Below are 16,549 nucleotides of genomic sequence, written 5' to 3' on the forward strand. Positions count from 1 at the left end.
TACGGGGGGATCTGCATTGCGGCGTGCCGGGCACGCGTGCGCGCTCTACGCACGACGCTGCAGCTCAGGACGCGATGTACGTCAAGGTACAGCGCATGAACGTGGCTCGACACTCGGCTGCTATCCACCAATCCGGCTGCCTGTTCAGCATCCCTGTGTCGCTCCATCCTTGCAGCATGCCGAGCTTGGTGGCAAGGCACCCGCCCTCTTTGCCCCCCACGCCGAACGCTGAGCGACGAGCGGCGAGCTTGACGTTCCCACGCGATGCCGGTTCGAGCGCGCTAGTGCGCACGCCTGCCTTGGCGAGCACTGCCCTGACTCGTAGCGTTCCGCGGAATCCTTCCAAAAAAGCGCCGATCCCACCCGGCGGCATCCGGCTTTCTCTCCACTCTCCACGGCGAGCATCTCTCGCTTCGATTCTCACAAAGGGTCTCATTCGGGATCGGATGACCGCCTCCGCATTCGCCCGACATCACACAGAATCCACGTCACATGCTGCCTCGCTCAGATACGACAAGAGCTCTATGATTGCCGTGATTTGCGCTGCGACGGCGTGTACGACGGCTCACAACTTCCTCGCTGCCGCTTTGAGCACCGTGGTCACTGCGGGCAGCACGATCTTGCGGTTGGCACGCGCGTTGGCCTGTCTGTACACCTTTGCCCAGCGTGGCTGTGCGTGCGCGGCGAGCTCGAGTCTGCGACCGTCGGTGTCGACACCCTGCACCCTCTCCTTTTTGCCGCCTGCGCTTTCGGGCAGACGCTGGCCCTTCCAGGGCTCTTCGAGCATGAGGCGGCGGTCGACCTGGTCAGCTGCCACATGCGCGTCGGTCTCGAGGCCGCGGCGCAGCTCTTGCCACAGCATCGACGCCTGGCTCTCGCGCAAGCTGCGCGGTGCAAACGCCAGCACAAGTTCACGCTTGTGCTTTCCGGCATCCACCTCGCCCTCGGGCACGCGGAACGAGCCGGTCATGACGGCAATGTCGATCTTGCGCTCGTCCATAAAGTCGTCGAGCACCTTCCACCACGCCGCCCACGCATCGCGCACCTCCTGCTTCGGGTCGGCCGCATCGGCGAGGCGCGGGGTGGGCCGGTCCTTGTGCAGCCACTCGACCATGCTGATGGGAACGGATGCAAAACCGAGCTTGAGCGACAAGGACGATTCTTCGGCGCCGCCGACAAAGTCGAGCTCCTTGTAGTCTCTGCGCAGCAGATCGCGACCGGCGAGATGGTCGACTGCCTGCTTTGCGCGCGAGAGGATGCTCCAGAAGGGCGCGAGGATGATCTTTGCGCTCTGCGTCGCCGAGTCGGTGTGCTCGGACGGGCTGACGGGCTGGATGGGCTCCACCGACGCGCCGTGCACCTGGTCCTTGAGCGGCGAGAAGGCCAGCGCCGTTTCCCGGATGCGCTGCGACGTCTCGGGATTGCCAAACGACGAGGCCGGGAAGAGCGTCTTGACGGCATCAAAGTCGGTCTGGGTCGCCTTGCCGCGTGGGGCGGCGCGGAGGTTGTCGGTATCGATGACGATGGCGCTCATGAGCAGATCGGCCACCTGGTGCATCGCCACGTCCGTCGCGCTGGCCTGTGCAAAGTGCGCAGCAAACAGGTCGGCGACCATACTGCTGCAGCTGCCGACGGGCTGTTTGGAGGGCGACTTGACGATGCGTAGCGGCGCATCCGCGTGATCGCCTACATCCTCGTGGTGATCCAGCACGATCTCGACGTCTCGGTTCGACGCGCCGCTGCCGCCCCAGGGCCCCGTGAGCGAGGGATGATCCACGAGGCCGAGCGCGACGTTGGCGGCGGGTGCGAATGCGTCCGAGTCGAGCGCAAGCCCGAGCGTGTGCTGGATGTCGTCGAGGCAGAGGGTGTGCTCTGGATCGATGCCCGCTGCTCGGAATGCGGCGGTGTTCTCGGGCCGCAGCACGTCGTCCGAATGCATGCTTTGTATCAAGGGCACGTACGACGACGCGCCGAGCTTGTAGCCTTGCGGCGGTCCGAAGCGGGAGAGCAGGTAGCTGAGCCCGATGGCACAAGCTGCCGAGTCGAGATCGCCCGCCTCGTTGCCCATGACGAGGGTGAGCTTCTGCTTGGCGGCTGCGCCAGCCTTGAGGTGCTCGAATGCATCGCGCTTGGCCTGCACCAGGAACTCATCCAGCGTGGACCCTGCGACCGATGCCATGGTGTCACCTTTGCCTTTGCCTGTCAAGGAGCCGTTGCGGATGGGTTGTGGGGCTAGTTGGTTGAGGAAGCTGTTTGGGCGTGCTTGGCGCCAGTAGACGTAGTCGGTGACCGAGAGGAAGACGACGGAAGCTACGGCGACGAGGGCGAGCAGGGCGACGAGGCCGATGGTGGCGTTGTGGCGTGCAGCAGCGGCTCGGTTGGTTCGGTACGTGTAGATGCGTTCGTACTGCGCCATGTAGAAGCGGCGATGCGAGCTGCGACCTCAAAGATGATGGGCGTCGCGAACAAACGTGCACCCAAAAGCTTCCCGACTGCAGGTTTCAAAGTCTCTGACGAGCCGCTCCACTTTTGACAATTACGCCGATCTGGCACCGACGGCCGATGCACAATCGGGACTTCAGCCGACCGATCCGACTCGCCCTTCGGTGCACCGGTTGGAAGCCTGGACGGATCAGATTTGCCATGTGAATCCCGGCCCTCACCGGCTTGGTCACAGTCTGGATGGGCCGTTGGGATGCCAGCAGAGTTGCTGTAAAGTACGTGTGCGACAAAGCAAATTTCGCCACGAAGGCACGGTTGGACGCGGGCTCAGGAACAGGTAGGAGCTGCACTCGGCGGATAAATTGGGCGGTGGGTCGAGATCCTATTCGTCTGCTCCGGAGATACAGTTCGTTGACATTGCCGGCTCAGGTGCAGTGCACAGCGGCACGACATACGCGCCCAGCGCTGAGTGGGTCGGCAGCATCCAACTCGCAAGCCAGGCAGCGACCGGCAATAAGTGGGTCTCACTGCAGCCGTACCGAGGTGCAGCTGTGCATGCAGCCTGGACGTGGGTGTTGACCAGGTTGTACGAGCGACTTCTGTTTGTCGCCAAACCTGAGGTACCGCCATACGCTCGCAGTGCAGTGTGGCCGGCAGCGTGGCTGGTTGAATGGGACGAGGCTCGCATGGAAATAAATGCGTAGCGAGGTACGAGCCACCGGGGTCCGGCTATTGGTTATCCGCTCTCTTTTTCTTTGCGACAAGGTGCGCAAATCCGTGCAGCGACAGCACCAACAGTCGGAGCAGCGCACATTCGGCGTACCACGCTACACCTCTGCTTCCGTTGGAGACCCGGGCGGGGCGGAGCCAGGCGACTGTTGCTTGCTTGAATTGCTTGGCTTGATTTGGAGCTCCGATATCGACGTTCATGGGCTGCTTTTTTTTTTTTCTGGCATTGCCGGTTACTTTCCGTCCACCTCCACCGCTCTTCCTTCCTTCCTTCCTTCCTTCCTTGCCATCATTCTCCTGCGACACTATGGCGGCCAATTTCGTCGAGCTGGTGCGGCTGCTCGCCACATCGGACCCGAACGTGTACATCTCGTGTTCTTACCCTGAAAAGATGGGCAACACCGCCGCGATTGCGTACGGCGGGTGCGTGCAGGCGCTCACGGTGCAGGCGGCATTCAAGTCGATCGAATCGCGCAAGGAGCAGCGCAACTTTGAGATCTACTCTCTGCTCGGCAACTTTCTCGGGCCCACGCTGTCGGATCGCAACGTCAAGCTCGTCGTGACGCACGTTCGCGACACACGCAGCTTTGCTACGCGCTTCGTGGTGGCGAGCCAGGTGCAGAACGACGGCAGCGAACGCAGCACGTTTTCGGCGCTCGTCGACTTTGTCGCGCCCAACAAGATCGACACCTCGCATGCGGGGGCGCCGTTCGTGGCGTACAGCAAGAAGCCGCGCATGCAGTATTCGCCGCCGGAGCAGCTGCCCACGATGCGCGACATTGTGCTGCGCAAGGTGCAGGAGCGCAAGGTGAATCAAAAAGCGGCGGACCACTTCCAGAACGTCGTCTTTGGCCTCAACACCAAGGTGGTGGTGAGCGCAATTCCTCCGCAGGGACTGCACGCGCACAACGCTATTGGCCTTGACCCACTCGCCGAATCCGAGCAGCATGCGCTGCCGCTCACCGACCGATTTGCGGTAGACTGGTCGAAATCCAAGCACGAGCTGGCATCTCCACCAGCTGCGCCTTCTCGAGCCTCGCTGCCGGCATGTAGCTACGCGGAGGCTGGGGAGGCGATGAGCATGTCGCCCGCCTCGGCGAATGCGAGTCTGGTGGCGTTTCTGATGGACGCAGCGCTGTCGTTCATCCCGCTCACGTTTTCGAAAAAGTCGCTGGCGGATGCGGCGGTGGCGTCGTCGCTCGATACCGCCCTGCGCTTCTTCAAGCCAGCCGATATGGACGACTTCCACCTGCGCGAGATGCAGACGCACGCCGGCGGCGACTGCCGCACCTACTCCGAGGCGTGTCTGTGGGATCGTAGCCACAACCTCGTGGCGTGCATGACACAGGTGTGTGTGCTCCGCCCGCATGCGCAGAAGCTGTAGCTTCCCGTTGTACTGTAGAGCCGCCTTGCTTTGTATAGAATTGCCTTGATCACAGGCGCGATTCGACGTGTTCATCCGGGTCGACGAGGGAGCGACACGAGCTTGCCGGGCACAGTCGAGCGGATGTGGATGGGCTCGTCTGCTGCTCGGTGAGGCAGCGCACGCATCGCAAGGGGTTCAAGTCTGCGTGAGATCAGGTCGAGACAGAGCTTGCTTGGACACGTACTCAGCATCGCCACGTAGGCTAGCTACGATCGGCGAGGTTCTCCCTCGCTCTTGAATCGATTTGCACTCGTCACCTCTCCTCGATTCTGCCTGAGCCGACCTCGACAACGCCAATCCGTTTTTGCACCCTCGCATCACCAGAAACCTCTGCCCACCTTCAAGGCTCTGCTGTGATCCAGGTGGTCCTCTGCATCATCATCTGCGGCAGGCAGACTTGACTCACTTCTTTCCAATATGACACCACGCATGGTGAGCATGAGAAGGTGGGGGAGATTGGCGCAGCATTGGACCCTGAATTTTTTGGCGAGAGGGGCGGTCAAAGCGTCGTTGAGTTTTCGCCTTACCTTCGCTTGACCTGCAAGCCTTTTGTGCGATCAACACCATCATCCTACAGAGGGGCACCCAAGCATGTCGGCAGCACGAGCATCCGAATACGATCTGACGATCGCCTCCCACCTCGTGGTGGAGCGCTTCCTGCTTTCGCAAGGGTACACATCTTCGGCAGCGCAACTAAGAGCCGATGCGCAGGCTACGGGACTTTCGCTGCCGCCTCTCCGCGACGATGCGCTGGAGCTTCGTACGCTCGTTGAAACCTACCGCTCCAGCGTGCGGGCCGAGGAGCAGCGTCGGGCGGCGGAGGAGCTCAACAGCACGCACTCGGTGCGATCGGTGGTGGACCCGCTAACGCTGTCGCTGCCGGGTCCTGCGACGCTGCCGTTCGCGCTCGCACGCACGTACGACACCATCCATGCCTCCAACATCCTCTCCATCACCCGCCTCGCTCTCCCCCGACGTACATTCGACACGGCCACAGCGAGGTATGCCAACACATTGCAGGAGTGTTTGGTCACGACGGGCGCCGATCGTCGAGTGGTCTTTACCGACGCACAAACGGGCGAGGTAGAGGAGATCCTCGACGGCGCACACGCCGCGGCAGTTTTGAGTGTGGTGCAAGACCCACAGGATGCACGATGCATCGTCACGGCGAGTATGGACGCGAGCATCGTCGTGTGGGATCTTCTGACGCGCAAGCCGATCCAGACGCTCAAGCACCACACCAAGTTTGTGGTGCGGCTGGCGGTGAGTGCGACGGGCGAGTACATGGCGAGTATCGGATACGACAAGAAGCTCGTCGTGTACAGGCGCGTCCATCACACCCGCTTCTCCACCACCTCAGTGGACGGAGAAGAGGAGGACCAGGGAGAGCTCGAGGGTGGCCGGTACGAAAAGGCGTTCGAGATGGAGACGCGCCACAATCCCGAGGCGATCCTCTTTGTGCGTGCCGCCGCCGCACCCGAGTCTTGCGAACCCACTTCCTCCTCAGCACCTGCAGTGGGCGAGGTGACGATCCGCGCTGCACGCCGTCAACGGACCTGGCTGTGCTTTACCGTTCGCCACGACAGCTTCGTCCACTACCTCGCGCTCCCCCTTACTGCCGACAGCTCGCTAGACACGGACGACCTGGCCGATACGCTCGCCTCCACCTCGCTCTCTTCCGCCCGCACGCCCGACTGGAGCGTGGAGAGCTTCAACACGAACCCGGTGGCGTCGGACCTGCACGTATCGTACTCGCTGCTCTCGCTGTCGCTGCACGCATCGGGGCTGTACATCTGCATCCAAACGGGCGACCACTCCTCCTCCTCCTCCAGCCGCTTGCTTCTCCTACAACCGCTTTCGGGCGTGAGGGCGGCGACGGTATGGACGGGCCTCGAGACGGGCACGTTCGGCACACCCCGGCATAGCTGGCTGCCATCCGGCCGGGCATGTTGGCTCAACTCTGAAGATGGCGTGTTGCGCTTGGTGGATCTTGGCGGCAAGACGCGCGCCACCGTCCTCGCGCACGGTCTCGTCGCTCCGGACCAAGTGGCCGCCTCCTGGACGCGCGGCGGCAACCCCGTCATCAAAGACGTTGTTGCGCTCGACGAGCACACGCTCGCCAGCTGTGGCTTCGACCACACCATCCGCATCACCACCATCGACCCCGCCCTCCTTTGCTAGCCCACACTCTCCTTCGACAAATTACATGATCATTGCATACAGTGCGGATGGTCGGTTCTAAAGCTTGTTGGCCGGTTCGCCGGGCATGCCCACCGCAGTCTGGAGCTTTTCGTAGATCTGGTGTCCATGCGACACGGGCGTAAAGTTGACGTGCGTTCCCAGAGCCCTGGCATCCACCATCTCGGGCACGACGTCCTTGAGCGTAGGCGCGCCGAGCAGCCGCATGTTCATCTCCATCTCGGCCTTGAGCAGCTGCAACGCATGCACGACACCATCGCTTCCGTACGCCGAGTAGGCATACAAGAACGGCCTACCGATACCCACGGCTGTAGCACCCATAGCTACGGCCTTGAGGACATCGCTGGCGCGGCGAATACCGCCGTCGACAAAGATCTGGAACATGGGGTTGGGGAAGAGTCCCTTGGCCTTGAGCGCTTCGACCACTTCGCCGAGCACCTCGATACCGGAGCGCGCAAAGTCGAGTTGTCGACCGCCGTGGTTGGAGAGCACCACACCGCTCAGACCGAGTTCGGCGGCACGTACGGCGTCTTCCCACGTCTGAACGCCCTTGAGCACAATCGGCATTTTGGTGACCGATCGCAACCAGGTGAGGTCGTCCCAACTGAGCGAGGGGTCGATGAAGCTCGAGATGGCGCGTGCTGCGCCCTGGGATCGATCCACGTTGTCCTTGTTCTGGTTCTGCATATCGCTGCCGACATCGTCGAACTTCATGCGCATATCCTTCTCCCTGCGTCCGAGCTGGGGCGCATCGACGGTGACGAAAAGCCCCTTGATGCCCGCCTTTTCGGCCTTGGCAATGATGTTTTCGGTGATGGCGCGGTTCGAGTTGACGTAGAGCTGCATGAACTGCACCTGGGCATCGTGCGTCTTGGCGGCCACAATCTCGTCAAACGAACACGAGGCCAGCGTGGGGATCATCTGAATCACACCCTCTTTACCCGCCGCCACGGTCAAGTTCTTCTCTCCATCGGGGTGGCCCAGCTTGCCGAGGGCGGTGGCGGTGATGTAGACCGGCAGGGTGGATTTCTGACCAAGCAGCGAGGTGGAGAAATCGACCTTGCTGACGTCCCTGAGAATCCTGGGTCGGAACCAGATCCTTCCAAACGCCGAGGTATTCTCGCGCATGGTGACTTCGTCATCGGCACCGCTCGAGTAGTACGCCCAAGCCGTCGGCTTAAGCACCCTCTTTGCGATCACCTCAAAGTCGTACAGATTGAGACACTGCGACAGCGGCGGCACGCCCCCCTCATCCTTGACCACCTGCTTCTTCTCCACCTTCTCCTCCTTCTTGATCGTCGAGGGGTCTACGGGGCCGAGACACTTTTCCTTGGGCAGATTTTCCTCGAGCGTACCGGGCGGGTGGATGGGGTCGTACTCCTCCGTGGCGTCCTTGCCGGCATACTTGAGGATGATGCCCGCTCCGCCCGGGTGGTCGGGGAGGAACTCGGTCACGTCGTACGCGTTGCCGTGCACCACCACCCAGCACGACTCGCGCGAGTTGTGTTTTTGAACCTCGTCGAACTTGAGCATCTTTGTGTTGTTGTGTGGAAGGACGTGGGGGGAAGGAAGGAAGCGATGCGGGGTATATATCGGTGGCTAGGCGTGCCAAGTGCCAAAAGTGTGGGGGAAGAGAAAGTGGGAGAGAGCGGGGGAACCAAACGGACAGCGCTTCCGCCCCGAGCCATCTCCACCGAACGCCGAACCGAAACTGGACTGTGGAGAGAGGAGAGAGCGGGACGGGGAATCGGCTATCCACTCGCCACTCTCCTTCGCCAACTTGGCCAACGGCCGATGACGGCGACGGCCGCACCGGACGAACCAATCCAGCGCCATTTCCAACCGCCCTTTCGAAGCTTTACATAATCGCCGACGCCTTCAACAAGAATACCGCGATATACATACAATACTTTACGGCAAAGACATAACAGCTTCGTTAGCGTAGTTGGATTATCGCATCCGTCTAATACACGGTGCCTCAGCACAGCTGAGTATTTACAACGGAAGGTCACTGGTTCGAGCCCAGTACGGAGCATTTGTTTTTTTGGCCCCATTCGGGCCTCCCCTTTTTGGTTGCAGGCGTCAGTGTGCAGCGGGTACGCGTCACTGGTGAGGGTCCCGCCTCGCATGCGAGATAAGCGGGCTACTTTACTGCTGAAGCACGAGCATGATGAGCACGCTGTTTCTTTGTCCGTGATTGGCATCGGCTATGGTCGGAGAGTTTGGGCTCGGCCGACAGGTCGGATGAGTGGGAAAGGAGCTTTGATGATGCCGCGAGAGAGGGTTGAGAGCCGGCCAACTTGGAGGCTGGTGTTGGCGCGCAGAGGCTCTTCTGAATGTCGGGCGCGCGCGCGAGAGCAACAAGCAACAAGCGAGGCGGACGAGAGATATGCGCCGGTGCCATCTCTCTCTCTTTCTCTCTCTTCTCTCTCTCTCTCTCGCGCGCGCGCCCCGGCCAAATTTTCTCTGGAGTGACGACGCTCCTTTGCACTTGTTCATCTGGCTGCAGTGTTGCGCACCGGTGTTGGCGCTTTGACAGGGAAGCGAGGGCAGATGGCGATATCCACACCCAAGCTCGCCATCGGACGCACCGATTCGTCTCACGCGCGCCCGAAAGCTGAGCTGAGCCGCCGCCCAAAAAAGGAGGAGTGAGGCAGGATTTTTGGACCCTGGCTCTGCTGCACTCGCCTGCACCCGCCTGCACCCGCCTGCATGGGCGTGCATGGCAGCGAGCCAACAGAGTCGCCGCTCGCCTGACCTTTTCCGCCGCCTCCCCAATCGGCGCTGGCTGGAGCTCGCTCACTCATGCTATCTCCAGCCCGCAATCCACTGTAAGCTGCTCAAGTGCCCCATTAGCCCCCTCCACCCACCCTCAATCACACAATCACAATCACAGAGTCACAATCGCAAGCCCCATCTCGCCGCACATCCTTCATCTCCCTCTTGATCTCTCCCACCTCTTTCCCACAGAGCTTGGGCGTCGCTTCATCTCGTCGTGTCATCGATAACCAGTCCATCCGTCGCATTGCCACGATCTACATCAGCATAAGAATCATTCATCCCCCCTTCGAGCTGACATCCATCACCACGCGGCCGTCGCATAGCAAGCAAACATGGCATTCGTACACCACCAGCCACGACAACAGCGCAGGGATCGCGCAGACGATTCACACCACCAAACACACGCACCGCCACACCACCGCCACGAACGTCAGGTCGACCAGGATTGGAGCATCGTCTTCCCCGGTAGAGCACGCCAAGCGCCCGCATCGCCCACCCTAGACTCGGAGCTCACCGACGACTCGAATCCACTCGCGCTCACCTTGCCACCCTTGCACGATGGCACTGGCCGATTCATCGCTTCGCCCCTCAGCCCCGCTTCCACCGACCTCGCTTCCACCGATGCGCCATCCAACTACACCAACGACGACGGCCACCTCTCCGACGCACGCCACTCCGAAGACATCTTCCCCGACTCCGTCTTCAGCGGCACCGACTCGCAGCTCGATGCGGATGAAGAGCTCGGCTTTGGCTCCGGCTCCGACTTTGACTTTGAGAGCGATGCCGCCGCCTCCTCCTCCCATCATCCCGGACGCAGTCCCGTACGAAGAGCAACAGGCGCTCCCAGCACCGCCTCCCGCCGCAAACCCTCTAGGCTCAGCCATGCCAGCCACGTGAGCGTCGACAGCGACGACGACGACGACGGCACCACGCCTTCGCACAGCCATCTGCTAGGCAGCAAGGCTTGGTCGCTGCTCGCTCGCTCCAACGCTCTCGAACGAGTCGAGGAAAGTCCCTCGGCATCCACGCAGCTCTACTCTTCCGCGCACTCGAGCCGTCGTGCCCGTCGCGCGCCTCACGTCACGCACCATCTGCCCGTCGTCCTGACCAGCGGCTCGGAGCGCGAAGACGCCGAGGCAGCACGCGCCCACGACAATGCGAACGACGACGCCGAGCTGGCCATCAGCAACCTCGCGCAGAGCGCCGGCCTCTCGCACGTCGACCACGCCGATCGGCTGCGTCGGCCCAAGCGCAGGCATCGACGCTCCGCCGCCGGCCGCTCCAGCAAGCGCAGCAACACCTCCCAGAGCCTGCTCAGCGTCGACTACGACGCGCGTCGCTTTGGCTCACGCGGCGCTGAGCACGCCCGTGGTGAGCACGCCCACGGCGCAGACACGCCCAAGTCGTCCACGCGCGCATCGCACCTCGCCACCGCACAGCATGCGTCCAAGACGTCGCGCGTGATCGGCACCATCTTGCGCAAGGTGTTTGACCTCGAACCCGAGGTGCTCGATGCTTTCCTTCACGACGATGCAGAGCGTCAGCGGTCGGGTGCGCAGCCGCCCTCACGCACTACTGTCCCGCGGGCAGGTTTTGCGTTCGAGTCGCCCGATGCTGCACCGCTGTGTGCTGAGGGCATGATGCTCGACGGACGCAGCGAGCACGAGCGCTGGCACGCCTCGGACGCCGAGACCGAGGTGGGCGAAACCGAGGCTGACGTCGTCGACCCAGCAACATCGGTGCTGTTTGCCAACGACAAGCGTGTGCGCGGCGAGGAGCCGGACGACGGCTCGGGCTGGCGGTTGACAGAGGCGGCTTTGCTGCAGCGCGGCTCGGCGTCGATGCGCAGCGCAGGCGCGCCGTCGCTGATGGAGCCGACGACGATGGAGGCGTTGTCGGCGTTTGTCAACACCATGGTGATGCCTGTGCCCATGCCGTTGCGGCTGCTGGGTGCGCTCTTTGGCTGGTCGGGCATTTGGACCTCGTCCCACCCTGCGAATAAGGTCGACAGGGACGAGGAGGGGGCACGCGCATCGGGAGAGGCCGAGGAGGAACGCAAGTACCGCTACGAGCGTCTGCTCAGCGCACAGCAGGCCAAGGCGTGGAGCCAGAGGTACCGCGGCATTCTTTTTGCCAATGTCGACGACGAACAGCCGAGTCCCGATGTGCCCGAGCTGTGGAGGGGCGAGGAGCATCCGGCCATTGCGGCGCAGCATGTGTACGACTAGCCATGCAATCCACCACGACATTTTTCCAGATGGCGCGAGTCTCTGCGGGGGTTTCAGGCAGAGATGGGCGAGACTCTTCGTGAGGGTGGGAGCGTACTCAGCCACACGAATGCCAACGATCAGAACATCCTCGAGATCAGCAGCGTCAGGGGTGAAGAGTGCGACCTTGAGCTTAACGACGACCGCGAGCACGGCTTGCGAAGGCTCGCGAGATGCTCGGCGCCGCATCACAGATCAGTGCGCGTCATCTCCGTGCGGCGGCTGGGTTGTACACACGCACGCACGCACGCACGCACTCACACACACACGCAATGCAGTACGTGCATCTCGCCGACGAGCCCAAGGTGGCGAAGCAATATACGAACGTGTTCCATTGGACGTCGGAGAGTGTGTCTTGCACGAATGAGGAAGGGGGGGGGGGGGTCGTGACGGGGGGCTTGCCCCCTGGCTGTCGAAAACAGAACCGCATGCCAAAGCCGCGGAGGATGGGGGATTGGGTAACGCGATTTCACGAGGGGACCCTTTTCGGCGGCAGTTGCGCACGGCCACCGAGAGAGTCGTCTCGGACTTGCAGATGTCGGAAGCACGCGTCGATCCGGGGGGTTGCAGTGCTGTGCATTCAACCTTGCTGTTTGCCTCTCTCCACCATCGCCTCTACCTACTCTTGTACGATATGGACGAGTCGTTGCGAGTCGCCGTGGTGGGCGCGGGCGTGTCGGGCCTGGCCGCCGTATGGGGGTTGAACGAGTACTCCTCTCACTCGGTCTCGCTCTTCGAGCCGCTTTCCTGGCTGGGCGGTCACGCCAACACGGTGACCTTTACGCCGCCCACGTGCGCTTCTTCTGCGTCGGCGCCGTCCACACGCGTCGATACAGGGTTCATCGTATTCAACCGCGTCACGTACCCGAACCTCCTGCGCTTTCTCCAGCTCACCGGCGTCGAGATTCTGGACAGCGACATGTCGTTTAGCGTGACGCGCCACGCACGCGCCTACGGGGCGTTTGAATGGGCGGGCGGTTCCCCCGCCGCGCTATTCTGCCAACCCACCAACCTGCTGAATCCGTCGCACTGGCGCATGGTGTGGGACATTGTCCGCTTCAACCAGCAGGCCGTCGACTACCTGCGCCTCCCCCACTCCGGCGACGAGATCAGCATCGGCGCCTGGCTCGATGCCCGACACTATTCGGCTGGGTTTAGGAAGAACTACCTCATCCCCATGACCGCCAGCATCTGGAGCACCGCACCCGAAACCGCTTTGGCTTCATTCCCGGCGCTGACACTGCTCAGGTTCATGCACAACCACCACCTCCTCCAGATTTTAGATCGGCCCCAGTGGCTCACCATCAAAAACGGCTCGCGCTCGTATGTGGATCGCATCACCTCCAAGCTCCCCCCGCACCGCATCCACCAGGGCCCCCACAAGGGTGCGGTCCAAGCTGCCTGGATCGACGACAAGGGCAAATGGACGATCGAAACCGCCGATGGACAGCATCACCCCAACTTCGACCGTGTCATCTTTGCCACACACGCCGACCAGACCGCTGCCATCCTGCGCGCCGGTCTGCGCCACTCCTCTTCCTCCCTCACCGAGACTCTGGCGGTGCTGGACCGGTTTGGATTCAGCCACAACACGGCGGTGCTGCACGCCGATACGCGGCTGATGCCCGTTCGTCGTGCGGCTTGGTCCGCCTGGAACTTCCTCGCCGAAACCCAGCGGGGTGGGGACGTGGACCGTGTCTCGCTGACGTACTGGATGAACCTCCTCCAATCCCTCCCCGAAGCCAAGTTCGGGCCGGTGTTGGTGACGCTCAATCCGAGCACGGAGCCGGAGTCGCCCTACACCCCGCGTCCCGAGCTCGTTGTGCGGCGCCAGACTTACTCGCACCCGATCTACACGCCGGACTCGGTGGCTGCCCAACACGAGCTGCAACAGCTCCAGGGCGGTAAGGGCGCGTTCTTTGTGGGTGCGTGGACCAAGTATGGCTTCCACGAGGACGGGTTTGCATCGGGCCTGCGCGCTGCTGCTGCCATCGAGGGCGTGTATCTGCCGTTCGACGTCAGACACGCCGAACGTGCAGTGCCGACGACAAAACAGTGGGGCTGCATCGTCGCAGAGACCGTGGATGCAATCGCCAGGTGCAGGGTCATCTGCCTCCCCGTGACCATGGCGTTCTACGTGGCATTCGCCCTGCTTGCCCTCGTGCATGCTCTCGCCCTAGTCGCCGCCCCACGCTTGGTCGACGCAATCGCAACCGTGAAAAGCCACATCTCCAACTCGCTCTCTCCCACCACACCCGCCAAGCGCACCAAATCCGCATAGACACCAGCCATGCAATGCATTTCTTACCCCGCCATCAACGTCTTCCACAACTTCTTCACCTTGCCTCCCCCTCTCGCCGGCGATGTCTTGTCTTCTTCCGCCATGCGTGCGTACAGCCACTGCGCAAATGCCGCCGTCTTGGCCGCCTCTGTTTGCGCGACGAAGATCAACCGATAATCCCTGTCCTTCTCATAGTTGAACCAGCTCACACCCCGGAGGTGGGGCAACTTCCTGCGGGCCTCCTTGCTCGTCACTGCATCGAGCCACTTGAGCTTTGCCTGTGTGCCGCCACCCTCGCTTTGGTCGAAATGGAGTCCCGTTTCTCCGAGCAAAAACGGCCTGTTGGGGGAGGCATACTTGTCGTGAAACGGTTTCATCTTGCGCACAAAGTCGGCTGCATCCAAGCAACCCCGCGCGGGGCAGTAGTAGTCGATCCCCACATAGTCGACGTGCTCCATTGTGGGCTGGAACCGCTCGTACTCTGCCATAGCCCCCGAGGCTGTCGAGGCGATATTGGGGCACCAGAACATCTTTACCCTCCGCGCATACTCCACCGGTAATGCACGACATGCAATCGCCACCTGGTCAAACGCCTCTCTAAAGTCCCTTGCCTCATCCACACCCGTCGGAGGGGGGTATAGCCCCGAGCGTATGTAGTAATTCACCTCGTGTCCGAACCGCAGCCTTATTTCTGCAATCGCAAAGTCGTCGTCCAGCTGGCTGGCGACAAGGATGGCCTGCATGACTCTCGCCACCTCGTGTGCTTTGCGTGGGTTGTCGCGCGTATAGCCCGTCCACGACTGGAACGGCATCACCGACGCCTCGTACACCATCTGCACCGCCCCACCGCATCGCACATACTCCGCCTTGATATCTTGCACAAGCGGAAGCAGCTGCGAGCCCGTGAATTCCTCGCCCGGGTAGGTTTGCGCGTACCATCCTACGACATTGATCACGGGCGCGCGATGCGGTGAGGGCCAGCTTGACGAAAGCGTGGCATTGAGGTGCGAGAGGTACGTTTTGGTACCGCCTGCATCGCCCTCGTCGGGATAGAATCCGATCGAGATGCCGTCGACGCTCATGGCGCTCATTTCCGGACCAGGGATGCTGCGTCGCAGATGGTGATGAGCTGAATGAAGGCAACGGGTGTCAAGTGGTCAACGGCATCCGTTCGGCCAGGCCCAACGGTTCAGGGTCCAACGCCGCCACGGCGCCCGCCGATGCGATTGCGATCGGGCACGCCGTGTATCGCGATGGAATTTTGGCGAGTGTGCGAAATTCTTGCAAAAATTCCCAGATTTTGCTGCCTCTCTGCTGCGCCTCGGCTGAGCCTTGTGCTCATCATCCGGCCTCACCACCCCATCATCCCTCACACCAGCATCACCACCATCCCCAGGGCAGATCGGACAACATGCCTACCACCGTGGTCGCTGACGCCACCACATCGCTCGACGGCACCGCGCTCGCTGCCGCCTCCTCGTCCAAATACAAGCCCACCACCGTCGACGAGGGCGCCACACCGTTCCAGTTCGACCTGGGTCTGCTCACCTCGATCAACCCGAACCCGGTCAGCTCTACGTCGGCCGACGCTCTCCGCACCCGCGCACGCGATGGGGTGCAGTCTCTGATCAACCGGATCTTTGCGCTTCCCGTGACGCGCGATGCCGAGTACGGCCCGCTGGCGGCGCTGCCGGCGTTTGCCTCGCGTCTGCCGCGCGAGAAGAGCATGCCCAAGCCCAAGCCGCTCACCAAGTGGGAGAAGTTCGCCAAGCAGAAGGGCATCCAATCGCGCAAGAAGGACAAGATGATCTACGACGAGGCCACCGGCGAGTGGGTGCCGCGCTGGGGCTACAAGGGTGCCAACAAGGATCTCGAGGAACAGTGGATCCACGAACTCAAGAACAACGGCAACACCGACCTCGACCCGGCCAAAACCGCCAAGAAGGAGCGTCTCGCCAAGCAGGCCAAGAACGAATCGCAGCGCCAGAAGAACGTCGCACGTGCTGCTGCCGCTAGCGCCTCCGCTACTGCATCTTCGTCCAAGAGTGGTGGGTTGGGCGATGCGAATGCGGCCAAGCTCGCAAGGGCCGCACAGCGCGAGCGACGCAAGGCAGAGCTCGAAGCTGATGTGCTGAGATCGCGTGCAAGCACCGCGTCTATGGGACGGTTCGATAAGACGCTCAAGGGCGAGTCGAAACCCAAGGGGATCAAGCGCAAGTTTGATGCCAACGAAAAGGACGCCGCGGCGGAACGCGAGAACAACCTCGCGCTGCTCAACAAGCTCGGCACGTCGAGCATGCGCAAGCGCGCCAACGCGCCGGGTCAGGGCGACGCCGAGCTGGTCAACTCGCGCAAGGCGGTGCACTTTGCCACCAACGGCCACGGCGTCACCAGCATGCGCGGCGGCAAACGCAAGCAGCAAGT

General features: G+C 62.1%; 8 protein-coding genes and 1 non-coding gene across 9 annotated transcripts in view; 6 read left to right on the forward strand and 3 right to left on the reverse strand.

The window, feature by feature from the left end:
• Positions 1–64: 64 nt before the first annotated feature.
• On the reverse strand, positions 65–3,130 carry PAN0_014d4870 (DHH phosphoesterase; the record flags this gene model as incomplete). Its single annotated transcript, XM_014799576.1, has 4 exons — positions 65–314; positions 570–2,435; positions 2,588–2,710; positions 2,982–3,130. 4 exons carry the CDS (start codon positions 3,128–3,130, stop codon positions 65–67), a joined length of 2,388 nt encoding a protein of 795 aa, XP_014655062.1.
• Positions 3,131–3,478: 348 nt separating this feature from the next.
• On the forward strand, positions 3,479–4,555 carry PAN0_014c4871 (acyl-CoA thioesterase II; the record flags this gene model as incomplete). The annotated part of the gene is made up of 1 exon (XM_014799577.1): positions 3,479–4,555. One exon carries the CDS (start codon positions 3,479–3,481, stop codon positions 4,553–4,555), a length of 1,077 nt encoding a protein of 358 aa, XP_014655063.1.
• Positions 4,556–5,188: 633 nt separating this feature from the next.
• PAN0_014c4872 (uncharacterized protein) lies at positions 5,189–6,778 on the forward strand (the record flags this gene model as incomplete). Its single annotated transcript, XM_014799578.1, has 1 exon — positions 5,189–6,778. The coding sequence occupies one exon, from the start codon at positions 5,189–5,191 to the stop codon at positions 6,776–6,778; it is 1,590 nt and encodes a 529-aa protein (XP_014655064.1).
• Positions 6,779–6,835: 57 nt separating this feature from the next.
• Positions 6,836–8,329, reverse strand: PAN0_014d4873 (mitochondrial cytochrome; the record flags this gene model as incomplete). Its single annotated transcript, XM_014799579.1, has 1 exon — positions 6,836–8,329. The coding sequence occupies one exon, from the start codon at positions 8,327–8,329 to the stop codon at positions 6,836–6,838; it is 1,494 nt and encodes a 497-aa protein (XP_014655065.1).
• A 397-nt stretch (positions 8,330–8,726) lies between these two features.
• Positions 8,727–8,831, forward strand: PAN0_t014c0001. The gene is made up of 2 exons: positions 8,727–8,765; positions 8,796–8,831. It is a non-coding gene; the product is annotated as a tRNA-Ile (tRNA).
• Positions 8,832–9,909: 1,078 nt separating this feature from the next.
• Positions 9,910–11,805, forward strand: PAN0_014c4874 (uncharacterized protein; the record flags this gene model as incomplete). Its single annotated transcript, XM_014799580.1, has 1 exon — positions 9,910–11,805. The coding sequence occupies one exon, from the start codon at positions 9,910–9,912 to the stop codon at positions 11,803–11,805; it is 1,896 nt and encodes a 631-aa protein (XP_014655066.1).
• A 673-nt stretch (positions 11,806–12,478) lies between these two features.
• PAN0_014c4875 (FAD/NAD-binding domain-containing protein) lies at positions 12,479–14,125 on the forward strand (the record flags this gene model as incomplete). Its single annotated transcript, XM_014799581.1, has 1 exon — positions 12,479–14,125. One exon carries the CDS (start codon positions 12,479–12,481, stop codon positions 14,123–14,125), a length of 1,647 nt encoding a protein of 548 aa, XP_014655067.1.
• A 23-nt stretch (positions 14,126–14,148) lies between these two features.
• Positions 14,149–15,216, reverse strand: PAN0_014d4876 (family 26 glycoside hydrolase; the record flags this gene model as incomplete). The annotated part of the gene is made up of 1 exon (XM_014799582.1): positions 14,149–15,216. The coding sequence occupies one exon, from the start codon at positions 15,214–15,216 to the stop codon at positions 14,149–14,151; it is 1,068 nt and encodes a 355-aa protein (XP_014655068.1).
• Positions 15,217–15,536: 320 nt separating this feature from the next.
• The window catches only part of PAN0_014c4877 (RRS1-domain-containing protein), a gene marked incomplete at both ends in the record, with an annotated part of 1,110 nt that continues 97 nt past the window's right edge, over positions 15,537–16,549 (forward strand). Inside the window, one exon of the mRNA XM_014799583.1 lies at positions 15,537–16,549. This exon is cut by the window's right edge and continues 97 nt beyond it. Coding sequence (XP_014655069.1) covers positions 15,537–16,549 — 1,013 coding nt within the window.

This window comes from Moesziomyces antarcticus (genome assembly GCF_000747765.1).
Source record: "Moesziomyces antarcticus DNA, scaffold: scaffold_v10014, strain JCM 10317, whole genome shotgun sequence".
NCBI lineage: Eukaryota > Fungi > Basidiomycota > Ustilaginomycetes > Ustilaginales > Ustilaginaceae > Moesziomyces > Moesziomyces antarcticus.